We start from the raw sequence: 12,748 nt of genomic DNA, 5'->3' as shown, positions 1-12,748 counted from the left end.
ATTTTGGTAGGTCTGACATAGAGGGGAAATGTACCGTAAATGGTAAAATTCTTTGGAATATAGAAAGTCAGAGAGATCTGGGCGTGCAGGTCAACAGATCTTTGAAAGTGGCAACACAGGTGGACAAGGTAGTTGTCATAATATACACCAGTATATCATGGTGCAGACACATATTGATGGACATACACTGGGACCAATCAACACGCACAAACACCGCAGCCAATCGCCAGTTAGAACACATGCACTATGACAACAGAGGGCATCATGGTTCCCGCTCATTCTGGATGCTGCCTCTCAGAAGCACAAGAGCTCATCAAGTACAGCACAGACTCTCACCACGTGCTGAGAGAATCAACTGGTTCGGACAGGCACAGGTCTCCAGTTAAAGTAGCATTGTGTAAACCCACAGTTATAGTGTGTCTATTCTTTTATAAGAGTTAATAAAATAGTGTTGAACCTTCTTCAGTGTTGGTGGCATATGTCTGCTTCACAAGTCCACAGTGCCCAACACTTCAGTCGTGAAGAAAGCAGACGGAATGTTTGCCTTCAATGGACGGGGCATCGAGTATAGAATCTGGCAAGTCATGCTGCAGTTGTATAGAACCTTGGTAAGGCCGCACTTGGAATATTGCGCACAATTCTGGCTGCCACACTACCAGAAGGATGTGGAGGCTTTGGAGAGGGTGCAGAGGAGGTTTACCAGGATGTTGTCTGGTCTGGAGGGTGTTAGCTATGTGGAGAGGCAGAACAGAACAAAAAATAAAGAACAAAGAAAAGTACAGCACAGGAACAGGCCCTTCGGCTCTGCAAGCCTGCGCCGACTCGGACTGTTTTCATTGGAAAGACGGAGGTTGAGGGGTGACCTGATAGAGGTCTACAAGATTATGAAGGGCACAGACAGAGTGGATGGGCAGGCACTCTGCCCCAGGGTGGAGGGGTCAGTCACCAGGGGGCATAGGGCTAAGGTCTGTGGGGAAATGTTTAGAGGAGATGTGTGAGGCAGGTTTTTTTACACAGAGGGTGGTGAGTCCCTGGAACGCGTTGCCAGGGGAGGTTGTGGAAGCAGATACATTAACGCCGTTCAAAAGGCATCTTGACAAACACATGGACAGGATGGGTATAGAGGGATACGGCACAAGGAAGTGCTGAGGGTTTTGGCCAAGGTTGGTATCATGACCAGTACAGGCTTGGAGGGCCAAATGGCCTGTTCCTGTGCTGTATCGTTCTTTGTTCTCCCCGGGAGGGGCTCAGTGCGACTGACACACAGGGTCGATGCTGACCCCCCCCCCCGACAGGGTCGATGCTGACCGCCCCCCCCGGGAGGGGCTCAGTGTGACTGACACACAGGGTCGATGCTGACCCCCCCCCCCCGACAGGGTCGATGCTGACCGCCCCCCCCGGGAGGGGCTCAGTGTGACTGACACACAGGTTCGATGCTGCCCCCCCCCCCCGGGAGGGGCTCAGTGTGACTGACACACAGGGTCGATGCTGCCCCCCCCCCCCACAGGTTCGATGCTGCCCCCCCCCCCCCCCCGGGAGGGGCTCAGTGTGACTGACACACAGGGTCGATGCTGCCCCCCCCCCCCCCGACAGGGTCGATGCTGCCCCCCCCCCCCCCCCACAGGTTCGATGCTGCCCCCCCCCCCGGGAGGGGCTCAGTGTGACTGACACACAGGGTCGATGCTGCCCCCCCCCCCCACAGGTTCGATGCTGCCCCCCCCCCCCCCCCCGGGAGGGGCTCAGTGTGACTGACACACAGGGTCGATGCTGCCCCCCCCCCCCCGACAGGGTCGATGCTGACCGCCCCCCCCCCCGGGAGGGGCTCAGTGTGACTGACACACAGGGTCGATGCTGCCTCCCCCCCCCCGGGAGGGGCTCAGTGTGACTGACACACAGGGTCGATGCTGCCCCCCCCCCCACAGGTTCGATGCTGCCCCCCCCCCCCCCCGGGAGGAGCTCAGTGTGACTGACACACAGGGTCGATGCTGACCCCCCCCCCCTCCCCCCCCCCTGGGAGGAGCTCAGTGTGACTGACACACAGGGTCGATGCTGCCCCCCCCCCCCACAGGTTCGATGCTGCCCCCCCCCCCCCCCCCCCCGGGAGGAGCTCAGTGTGACTGACACACAGGGTCGATGCTGCCCCCCCCCCCCCCGGGAGGGGCTCAGTGTGACTGACACACAGGGTCGATGCTGCCCCCCCCCCCCCCCACCCCCCTGGGAGGAGCTCAGTGTGCTGACACACAGGGTCGATGCTGCCTCCCCCCCCCACAGGTTCGATGCTGCCCCCCCACCCCCCGGGAGGAGCTCAGTGTGACTGACACACAGGGTCGATGCTGCCCCCCCCCCCCCGGGAGGGGCTCAGTGTGACTGACACACAGGGTCGATGCTGCCCCCCCCCCCCCCCGGGAGGGGCTCAGTGTGACTGACACACAGGGGCGATGCTGCCCCCCCCCCCCCCCCCCCCCGGGAGGGGCTCAGTGTGACTGACACACAGGGTCGATGCTGCCCCCCCCCCACAGGTTCGATGCTGCCCCCCCTCCCCCCCGGGAGGGGCTCAGTGTGACTGACACACAGGGTCGATGCTGCCCCCCCCCCCCCCCCCCCCGGGAGGGGCTCAGTGTGACTGACACACAGGGTCGATGCTGTCCCCCCCCCAGGGAGGGGCTCAGTCCTCTCCCCCCCTCCCCCCCGGGAGGCTGTTTGACTGCAATGGTCATTTTCATTTCAAGAACCCTGGTTTGCTGGGCCCGTGAGCTTTTAGGAGCCAGAAGATGAAATTGACCGGAGGAATGTGTCTTTTAGTCTGGGCTAATGGACTGTGGTTTGACCTTGGACAGTTGCCGGGGAGTTAATGTGCTTTCAGCCGAGAACGCTATTTTGTTTTGCAGCTTAGGGAATTGATGTAATTGCTGGGTGGAGGTAAGGGATTCAGAGAGATGTTTCAGAAAGCTACAGAGACGAGTTGAAGTTTGATCTGTCTGACCCTGAGTCCAGAATTCTCTCCCAGAGGATGGTTCTAAAAAGAAGAATAATATTTAAAGCAGAACAGTCTTCTCTGAAGCCATCAGAGTTAGGACCAGAAGTCCTATTTAGTGGGCGGCACGGTAGCACAGTGGTTAGCACAGTTGCTTCACAGCTCCCGGGTCCCAGGTTCGATTCCTGACTTGGGTCACTGTCTGTGTGGAGTTTGCACTTTCTCCCCGTGTCTGCGTGGGTTTCCTCTGGGTGCTCCGGTTTCCTCCCACAGTCCAAAGATGTGCAGGTTAGATGCATTGGGCATGCTAAATTGCCTTTCGTGTCCAAAACAATTAGGTGGGGTTACTGGGTTACGCGGATAGGGTGGAGGTGTGGGCTTGGGTAGGGTGCTCATTCTGGTCCAGTGCTCACTTGATGGGTCGAATGGCCTCCTTCTGCACTGTAAATTCTATCAGTCGGTAATTCAGCCCTTCGAACCTGCCCTGCCATCCAAAATGATGATGGCTGATCTCTTCCTGGCTCTCCAATCCTCCTTCAGAAGCTGAATCAAGCCTGTTGAAAGAGTTTTATGAAGCCAGATTCTGCAGAGGCTCCAACTGGAGGGCAAATGTGTTCTGTGAAGGAAGTATTACTCTCTGCCAGACTGATTTGAAGCTGGATTGAGAGCGGTCTGATTCTTTTCTCGTTGTTTAATGAGATGTTAAGGGGTAATTGTAAACTGTTCTTTTCAGCTGTGAAGTCAAAAAAATAAATTTTGTATTCATAATAAAATTTTATTTTTAAAAATACCAAATCTGTTTCTTTGTCCCATCGATTCTGGAGCAAAGTATTCTTTCCGCACAGTCTTACAAAATAAACTAAAATACTGGGGCTTCGGTGCAGTATTCCAGCCACTGTCTGGTGGGGTCTGCTCTGGAATCGTAATAACGATGAACGGTGGCCCTGGAGTGAGGCAGGTCTCAAACTCGCTAAGAGGAATAATCTCCCAACACAATGATGAGTGGCCACCTTGCAGAATTGTCTTGGAGTGTCCAGGAAACACAGATGAATCTTCCAGACTGGGTGGTGATCATTTTCTTCATTAGCTATAAAAGAACTGGAGCTGGCAAACGGCTGCCTGAATTGGCAAATTCAGAGTGAAAGGTCAGGTGCTGAAACTTCCAGTAACGGGCGGGATTCTCCGACCCCACGCAGGGTCCGAGAATTGGCGGGAAGCGGCGTTATTTCCGCTCCCGCAGGTTTTCGAATTCTCCCGCCGGTAAAAAACCGGCGTTGTGCAAATCCCGTCGGCAGCCTGTGAAAACAGCTGGCGCCGGCGGGATTTCATTTTATTTGCACTGACCTGAAATCTCCGGCCCGGATGGGCCGAAGTCCCGCCGACGTGGCCACGGGTGACGTCGGCGAAAATCACAGTTGATTTAAAACGGCGTCAACCATTGATGATGGTTGACGCCGTTCAGTGTCGGGGGTGGGTTGAGGCATTGGGGGGGGGGGGATGGGTTGCGGCCATCGGGGGGTTGCGGCCATCGGGGGAGTGGGTTGCAGCATCGGGGGAGTGGGTTGCGGCCATCGGGGGAGTGGGTTGCGGCCATCGGGGGAGTGGGTAGCGGCCATCGGGGGAGTGGGTTGCGGCCATCGGGGGAGTGGGTTGCGGCCATCGGGGGAGTGGGTTGCGGCCATCGGGGGAGTGGGTTGCGGCCATCGGGGGAGTGGGTAGCGGCCATCGGGGGAGTTGCGGCCATCGGGGGGGTTTGGGGGCAGCGGCGGGCAGAGAGGGGGGGGCGACGGATGTCCGGGTGCCAACGCACCGTCGCCCCCCCCCCCTCTGTACGCCGCTGCCCCCTACCCTAACCACCCCCCCCCCTCACCACCCCTACCCCCCTCCAACGCCGCCCCCCATCTCTCGCAACGCCGCAACCCCCCCCCCTCAACGCCGGGTCCCCCCCCCCTCAACGCCGGGTCCCCCCCCCTCAACGCCGGCACCCCCCACCCTCAACGCCGCAACCCACACCCCGTCCCCCTCCCTCTGAAGGCCAGTACCCACACCCCCCCCTCTCTCCTCCTCCCCCCCTTCCTTCCTCCTCCCCCCCTTCCTTCCTCCTCCCCCCCTTCCTCCCCCCCTTCCTTCCTCCTCCCCCCCTTCCTTCCTCCGTTAGTGGGGGGGGGGGGTGCGGCGTTAGTGGGGGGTGGGTGCGGCGTTGGAGTGGGGTAGGGGTGGTGAAGGGGGTAGGGGTGGTGAGGGGAGGGGGTTGGGGTAGGGGCAGCGGCGTGCTGAGGAGGGGGGCAACGGATGCCCGGGGCCAACGCACCGTCGCCCCCCCTCTGCACGCAGCTGCCCCTACCCCAACCCCCTCCCTTCACCACCCCTACCCCCTTCACCACCCCTACCCCCCTCCAACGCCGCACCCCCACACCCCCACTAACGCCGCACCCCCCCCCCCTAACAGAGGAAGGAAAGGGGGGGAGGAGGAGAGAGGGGGGGGAGGAGGAGAGAGGGGGGGGAGGAGGAGAGAGGGGAGGGGAGGAGGAGGGGGGGGAGGAGGAGAGAGGGGGGGAGGAGGAGAGAGGGGGGGAGGAGGAGAGAGGGGGGAGGAGGAGAGGGGGGGGAGGAGGAGAGAGGGGGGGAGGAGGAGAGGGGGGGGGAGGAGGAGAGAGGGGGGGGAGGAGGAGAGAGGGGGGGAGGAGGAGAGAGGGGGGGAGGAGGAGAGAGGGGGGGAGGAGGAGAGAGGGGGGGAGGAGGAGAGAGGGGGGGAGGAGGAGAGGGGGGGAGGAGGAGAGAGGGGGGAGGAGGAGAGAGGGGGGGAGGAGGAGAGAGGGGGGAGGAGGAGAGAGGGGGGGGAGGAGGAGAGAGGGGGGAGGAGGAGAGAGGGGGGGGAGGAGGAGAGAGGGGGGGGAGAGGAGGAGAGGGGGGGAGAGGAGGAGAGAGGGGGGGAGAGGAGGAGAGAGGGGGGGGAGAGGAGGAGAGGGGGGGGAGAGGAGGAGAGAGGGGGGAGAGGAGGAGAGAGGGGGGGGAGAGGAGGAGAGAGGGGGGGGAGAGGAGGAGAGGGGGGGGGAGGAGGAGAGAGGGGGGGTGTGGGTACCGGCCTTCAGAGGGAGGGGGACGGGCTGTGGGTAAAGGCATTGAGGGGGGGTGTGGGTACCGGCATTAAGGGGGAGGGGGACCCGGCGTTGGGGGAGGGGGGGGGCCCGGCGTTGGGGGGGGGGGGGGGCCGGCGTTGGGGGGAGGGGGGGGACCGGCGTTGGGGGGAGGGGGGGACCCGGCGTTGGGGGGAGGGGGGGACCCGGCGTTGGGGGGAGGGGGGGGACCCGGCGTTGGGGGGAGGGGGGGACCCGGCGTTGGGGGGGGGGGGGGGCCCGGCGTTGGGGGGAGGGGGGGACCCGGCGTTGGGGGGAGGGGGGGGACCCGGCGTTGGGGGGAGGGGGGGGACCCGGCGTTGGGGGGAGGGGGGGACCCGGCGTTGGGGGGAGGGGGGGGACCCGGCGTTGGGGGGGGGGGACCCGGCGTTGGAGGGGGGTAGGGGTGGTGGGGAGGGAGGTAGGGGTGGTGGGGAGGGAGGTAGGGGTGGTGAGGGGGGGTGGAGGTAGGGGTGGTGAGGGGGGGTTGAGGTAGGGGTGGTGAGGGGGGGGTTGGGGTAGGGGGCAGCGGCGTACAGAGGGGGGGGGCGACGGTGCGTTGGCCCCGGGCATCCGTCGCCCCCCTCTCTGCCCGCCGCTGCCCCCAACCCCCCCCCCCCCCAAATGCCGGAACACACCCCCCCCCCAAATGCCGGAACACACCCCCCCCCCCCCAAAATGCCGGAACACACAACCCCCCCCCCCCAAATGCCAGAACACACAACCCCCCCCCCCCCCCCCAAAATGCCGGAACACACCCCCCCCCACCCCCAACTGCCGGAACACACACCACCCCCCCCCCAAACTGCCGGAACACACACACCCCCCCCCCCCCCCCCCCCCCCCAACTGCCAGGTCTGTCTCTCTCTCTCCTCCTTATCCTCCAAAATACGCCGGGTCTCACCACTTCCGCAGCTGGAGAAACTGACGCGTATCGCGTCAGTCAGCTGCTAGCCCCTCCGGGAACGGAGAATAGCGGCCTTAAAGAAGGCCCCGGCGCCGGAGTGATTAACACCGATTTTTTTCGCAGGCAACCCGCGTTACGAAGGGCTACGGAGAATCCCGCCCCACATGTCCAAACGGATTTGGGAAATGAGGTTTGATTTTTCCTTAGTTCTGACTTCAGGATTGAAAGAACTTAGGGACAGGAGGAGATTCACCCCCTCGAGCTTTCCCCAGCACAATCATATCACGGCTAATCTATGACCGGACACAGTGTGGCTGCATTAATTTACCTCATAACCCTTTATATCTTTGCTGAACAAAGATTTCTCAGCCTCAAGAGGTTTATAGAAGAAAGTCCACAGCGTAAAGATTACATAGATACATAGAAGGTAGGAGCAGGAGGAGGCCTTTTGGCCCTTCGAGCCTGCTCCGCCATTCATCCCGATCATTGCTGATCATCCAACTCAATAGCCTAATCCTGCTTTCTCCCATGGGGCGCAATTCTCCGCTCTCACGAAAATTCGGAGAATAGCGGGCGGCGTAAATTTTTACGGACACACTGGTCCGACGCCCTCCCGCTATTCTCCCCCCCCCCCCCCCCCCCCCCCCCCACGCCCGCCTCCCGATACGAATCGCTGCCCGCCGTTTTTTTACGGCGAGCAGCGATTCTCTCCTGGCCGATGGGTCAATTTCCAAGGCCTTTACGGCCGTTTTTACAAGCACACCTGCTCTGACCGTTCGTAAAAACGGCCGTAAAGTCCCGTTCTCGGGAACCATGGCAACGATTGGCACGGCTGTGGTACTTACCCCGCGCACTCTTTCTCCCTCCGCCGCCCCGATGGGTCCATCCGCGGGGCTTCTGCGGGGCATAACGGCCCGCGCATGCGCGGGTTTCACGCACAAGCGCGATGACGTCATCTGCGCATACGCGGGTTGGAGTCGTCCAATCCGCGCATGCGCGGCTGACGTCATCTGACGCGTCAGCCGTCGCTAACTCTGGCTAGCGGGCTTAACGAAATTCGTTAAGCCCGCGATGCCGGAGTTCACAGTCGCGCGATGCTGGCCCCGACCGGGGAGATGAATCGGTTCCCGGTCGGGGGGGCGGAGGCTGGCGTCAAACGCGCCCGTTTTTGACGCCAGCTTCCCGAGTTTTCGTAACTCGGGAGAATCGCGCCCATAGCCTTTGATCCCATTCTCCCCAAGTGCTATATCCAGCCGCCTCTTGAATATATTCAAAGTTTTAGCATCAACTACTTCCTGTGGTAATGAATTCCACAGGCTCACCACTCTTTGGGTGAAGAAATGTCTCCTTATCATTGTGGATAGCACAATCGCTTCACAGCTCCAGGGTCCCAGGTTCGATTCCGGCTTGGGTCACTGTCTGTGCGGAGTCTGCACATCCTCCCCGTGTGTGCGTGGGTTTCCTCCGGGTGCTCCGGTTTCCTCCCACAGTCCAAAGATGTGCAGGTTAGGTGGATTGGCCATGTTAAATTGCCCTTAGTGTCCAAAATTGCCCTTAGTGTTGGGTGGGGTTACTGGGATATGGGGATAGGGTGGAGATGGTGACCTTGGGTAGGGTGCTCTTTCCAAGAGCCGGGGCAGACTCGATGGGCTGAATGGCCTCCTTCTGCACTGTAAATTCTAAAAAAATCTCTGTCCGAAATGGTTTACCCTGAATCCTCAGGCTGTGACCCCTAGTTCTGGACACTCCCATCATTGGTAACATCTTCCCTGCATCTACCCCTGTCCAGTCCCGTTAGAATTTTATAAGTCTCTATGAGATCCCCCCTCATTCTTCTGAACTCCAACGAGAACAATCCCACCCTAGTCAATCTCTCCTCATGACAGCCCAGCCATCCCTGGAATCAGTCTGGTAAACCTTCGCTGCACTCCCTCGAGAGCAAGAACATCCTTCCTCAGAGAAGGAGACCAAAACTGCTCACAATACTCCAGATGTGGCCTCACCAAGGCCCTGTACAATTGCAGCAACACATCCCTGCTTCTATACTCGAAACCTCTCGCAATGAAGGCCAACATACCATTAGCCTTCTTTACCGCCTGCTGCACCTGCATGCTTACCTTCAGCGACTGGTGCACAAGGACACCCAGGTCCCGGGGCACCAAGCAAAGGTAGGTTCAGATTTCTTGTCACCCTGTTATACCTCACCTCCATTAACAAAGCCTTCATCTCATCCACATCCCCATCAAAGGCCGATTCCAACATCCGGTTCCTGCGTTTTTGGTCCTCCTGCCTCTGCTTTCGCTCCTTCTCTTCTTTCTCACGTTCTTTCGCTGCTAACTCCTGCTCCCTCTTCACCAGAGCAACAAAAGCCTAGCGGGAAAAGAAAAAATACTAATAACAACTCCCAGTCAAACAATGCACTGCAGTCAAATCATCAGGCCAACTGATCCCAGTTTATCCCAAAATAACAGCGAGGCAGGCAATGGTTTAATATTCGAGTTCGGAGATTATGGATCCAGTCACAGGTCCACATACTAGTGCATTTCTGAGGGAGTGCTGCACTGTCAGAGGGTCAGTACTGAGGGAGTGCTGCACTGTCAGAGGGTCAGTACTGAGGGAGTGCCGCACTGTCAGAGGGTCAGTACTGAGGGAGCCGCACTGTCAGAGGGTCAGTACTGAGGGAGTGCTGCACTGTCAGAGGGTCAGTACTGAGGGAGTGCCGCACTGTCAGAGGGTCAGTACTGAGGGAGCGCCGCACTGTCAGAGGGTCAGTACTGAGGGAGTGCTGCACTGTCAGAGGGTCAGTACTGAGGGAGTGCCGCACTGTCAGAGGGTCAGGGCTGAGGGAGTGCTGCACTGTCAGAGGGTCAGTACTGAGGGAGTGCCGCACTGTCAGAGGGTCAGTACTGAGGGAGTTCCGCACTGTCAGAGGGTCAGTACTGAGGGAGCGCAGCACTGTCAGAGGGTCAGTACTGAGGGAGTGCTGCACTGTCAGAGGGTCAGTACTGAGGGAGTGCTGCACTGTCAGAGGGTCAGTACGGAGGGAGTGCTGCACTGTCAGAGGGTCAGTACTGAGGGAATGCTGCACTGTCAGAGGGTCAGTACTGAGGGAGTGCCGCACTGTCAGAGGGTCAGTACTGAGGGAGTGCCGCTCTGTCAGAGGGTCAGTACTGAGGGAGTGCTGCACTGTCAGAGGGTCAGTACTGAGGGAGTGCCGCTCTGTCAGAGGGTCAGTACTGAGGGAGGGCCGCACTGTCAGAGGGTTAGTACTGAGGGAGTGCTGCACTGTCAGAGAGTCAGTACTGAGGGAGTGCTGCACTGTCAGAGGGTCAGTATGGAGGGAGTGCCGCACTGTCAGAGGGTCAGTACTGAGGGAGTGCCACACTGTCAGAGGGTCAGTACTGAGGGAGGGTCGATAGTCAGTATTGAGGGAGGGTCGAGGGTTAGTGCCGAGTGAGTGCTGCACTGTCAGAGGGTCAGTACTGAGGGAGGGCTGCACTGTCAGAGGGTCAGTACTGAGGGAGTGCCGCTCTGTCAGAGGGTCAGTACTGAGGGAGGGCCGCACTGTCAGAGGGTTAGTACTGAGGGAGTGCTGCACTGTCAGAGGGTCAGTACTGAGGGAGTGCTGCACTGTCAGAGGGTCAGTACTGAGGGAGTGCCGCACTGTCAGAGGGTCAGTACTGAGGGAGTGCCACACTGTCAGAGGGTCAGTACTGAGGGAGGGTCGATAGTCAGTATTGAGGGAGGGTCGAGGGTTAGTGCCGAGTGAGTGCCGCTCTGTCAGAGGGTCAGTACTGAGGGAGTGCTGCACTGTCAGAGGGTCAGTACTGAGGGAGTGCTGCACTGTCAGAGGGTCAGTACTGAGGGAGGGCTGCACTGTCAGAGGGTCGGTACTGAGGGAGTGCTGCACTGTCAGAGGGTCAGTACTGAGGGAATGCTGCACTGTCAGAGGGTCAGTACTGAGGGAGGGCTGCACTGTCAGAGGGTCAGTACTGAGGGAGTGCCGCACTGTCAGAGGGTCAGTACTGAGGGAGTGCCGCACTGTCAGAGGGTTAGTACTGAGGGAGTGCTGCACTGTCAGAGGGTCAGTACTGAGGGAGTGTTGCACTGTCAGAGGGTCAGTACTGAGGGAGTGCTGCACTGTCAGAGGGTCAGTACTGAGGGAGTGCCGCACTGTCAGAGGGTCAGTACTGAGGGAGTGCTGCACTGTCAGAGGGTCAGTACTGAGGGAGTGCTGCACTGTCAGAGGGTCAGTACTGAGGGAGTGCTGCACTGTCAGAGGGTCAGTACTGAGGGAGTGCTGCGCTGTCAGAGGATCAGTACAAAAAGCTTTGGCAAACGGTCATCTGGACTTGAAACATTCACTCTTTTCTCTCCCTACAGATGCTGCCAGACCTGCTGTGATTTTCCAGCATTTTCTCTTTTGGTTTCAGATTCCAGCATCCGCAGTAATTTGTTTTTACCGTCTGACTGTGAGGGAGCATCTTCTCGCTGGTTTGAAGAAGGCTGAGTATGCAGCGCTGGATATTTCAGATCATGCCCTACATTGGGTGGTGTTGGAGGCCGGTCGGGAGTGTTGTAGGGAGTGGATCACTGTCTGTGCGGAGTCTGCACGTTCTCCCCGTGTCTGCGTGGGGTTTCCTCCGGGTGCTCCGGTTTCCTCCCACAAGTCCCGAAAGACGTGCTGTTAGGTGAATTGGACATGCTGAATTCTCCCTCTGTGTACCCGAACAGGCGCCGGAATGTGGTGACTAGGGGCTTTTCACAGTAACTTAATTTGAAGCCTACTTGTGACAATAAGCGATTTTCATTTCATTTTCACAGTAACTTCATTGTTAATGTAAGATTACTTGTGACACTAATTATTAATATATGTGGACCCAGTGGTGACAGGAACCGGTGGATGAGATTCTAGGGATGGATCGTAGGTATAGAACATAGAACGATACAGCGCAGTACAGGCCCTTCGGCCCTCAATGTTGCACCGACATGGAAAAAATCTAAAGGCCATCTAACCTACACTATGCCCTTATCATCCATATGCTTATCCAATAAATTTTTAAATGCCCTCAATGTTGGCGTGTTCACTACTGTTGCAGGTAGGGCATTCCACGGCCTCACCACTCTTTGCGTAAAAAACCCACCTCTGACCTCTGTCCTATATCTATTACCCCTCAATTTAAGGCTATGTCCCCTCGTCCTAGCCACCTCCCTCCGAGGGAGAAGGCTCTCACTGTCCACCCTATCTAACCCTCTGATCATTTTGTATGCCTCTATTAAGTCACCTCTTAACCTTCTTCTCTCTAACGAAAACAACCTCAAGTCCATCAGCCTTTCCTCATAAGATTTACCCTCCATACCAGGCAACATCCTGGTAAATCTCCTCTGCACCCGTTCCAAAGCTTCCACGTCCTTCCTATAATGAGGCGACCAGAACTGTACGCAATACTCCAAATGCGGCCGTACTAGAGTTTTGTACAACTGCAACATGACCTCATGGCTCCGGAACTCAATCCCTCTACCAATAAAGGCCAACACACCATAGGCCTTCTTCACAACCCTATCAACCTGGGTGGCAACTTTCAGGGATCTATGTACATGGACACCGAAATCCCTCTGCTCATCCACACTACCAAGAATTTTACCAATAGCCAAATATTCCGCATTTCTGTTATTCTTTCCAAAGTGAATCACCTCACACTTCTCCACATTAAACTCCATTTGCCACCTCTCAGCCCAGCTCTGCAGCTT

General features: G+C 58.4%; 1 protein-coding gene across 1 annotated transcript in view; it reads right to left on the bottom strand.

Moving 5' to 3' along the window:
- Window positions 1-12,748, bottom strand: part of LOC119965727 (IQ motif and ankyrin repeat domain-containing protein 1-like) — a 177,980-nt gene that overhangs the window by 15,441 nt on the left and 149,791 nt on the right. Inside the window, exon 3 of the mRNA XM_038796490.1 lies at window positions 9,203-9,367. Within this exon, the coding sequence (XP_038652418.1) occupies window positions 9,203-9,367 (165 nt within the window). The remainder of the gene's footprint in view (window positions 1-9,202; window positions 9,368-12,748) is intronic.

The sequence above is a fragment of the Scyliorhinus canicula genome, chromosome 5 (genome assembly GCF_902713615.1).
Source record: "Scyliorhinus canicula chromosome 5, sScyCan1.1, whole genome shotgun sequence".
In the NCBI taxonomy this organism is placed as follows: Eukaryota; Metazoa; Chordata; class Chondrichthyes; order Carcharhiniformes; family Scyliorhinidae; genus Scyliorhinus; species Scyliorhinus canicula.
This window is presented reverse-complemented; position numbering and strand designations above follow the sequence as displayed.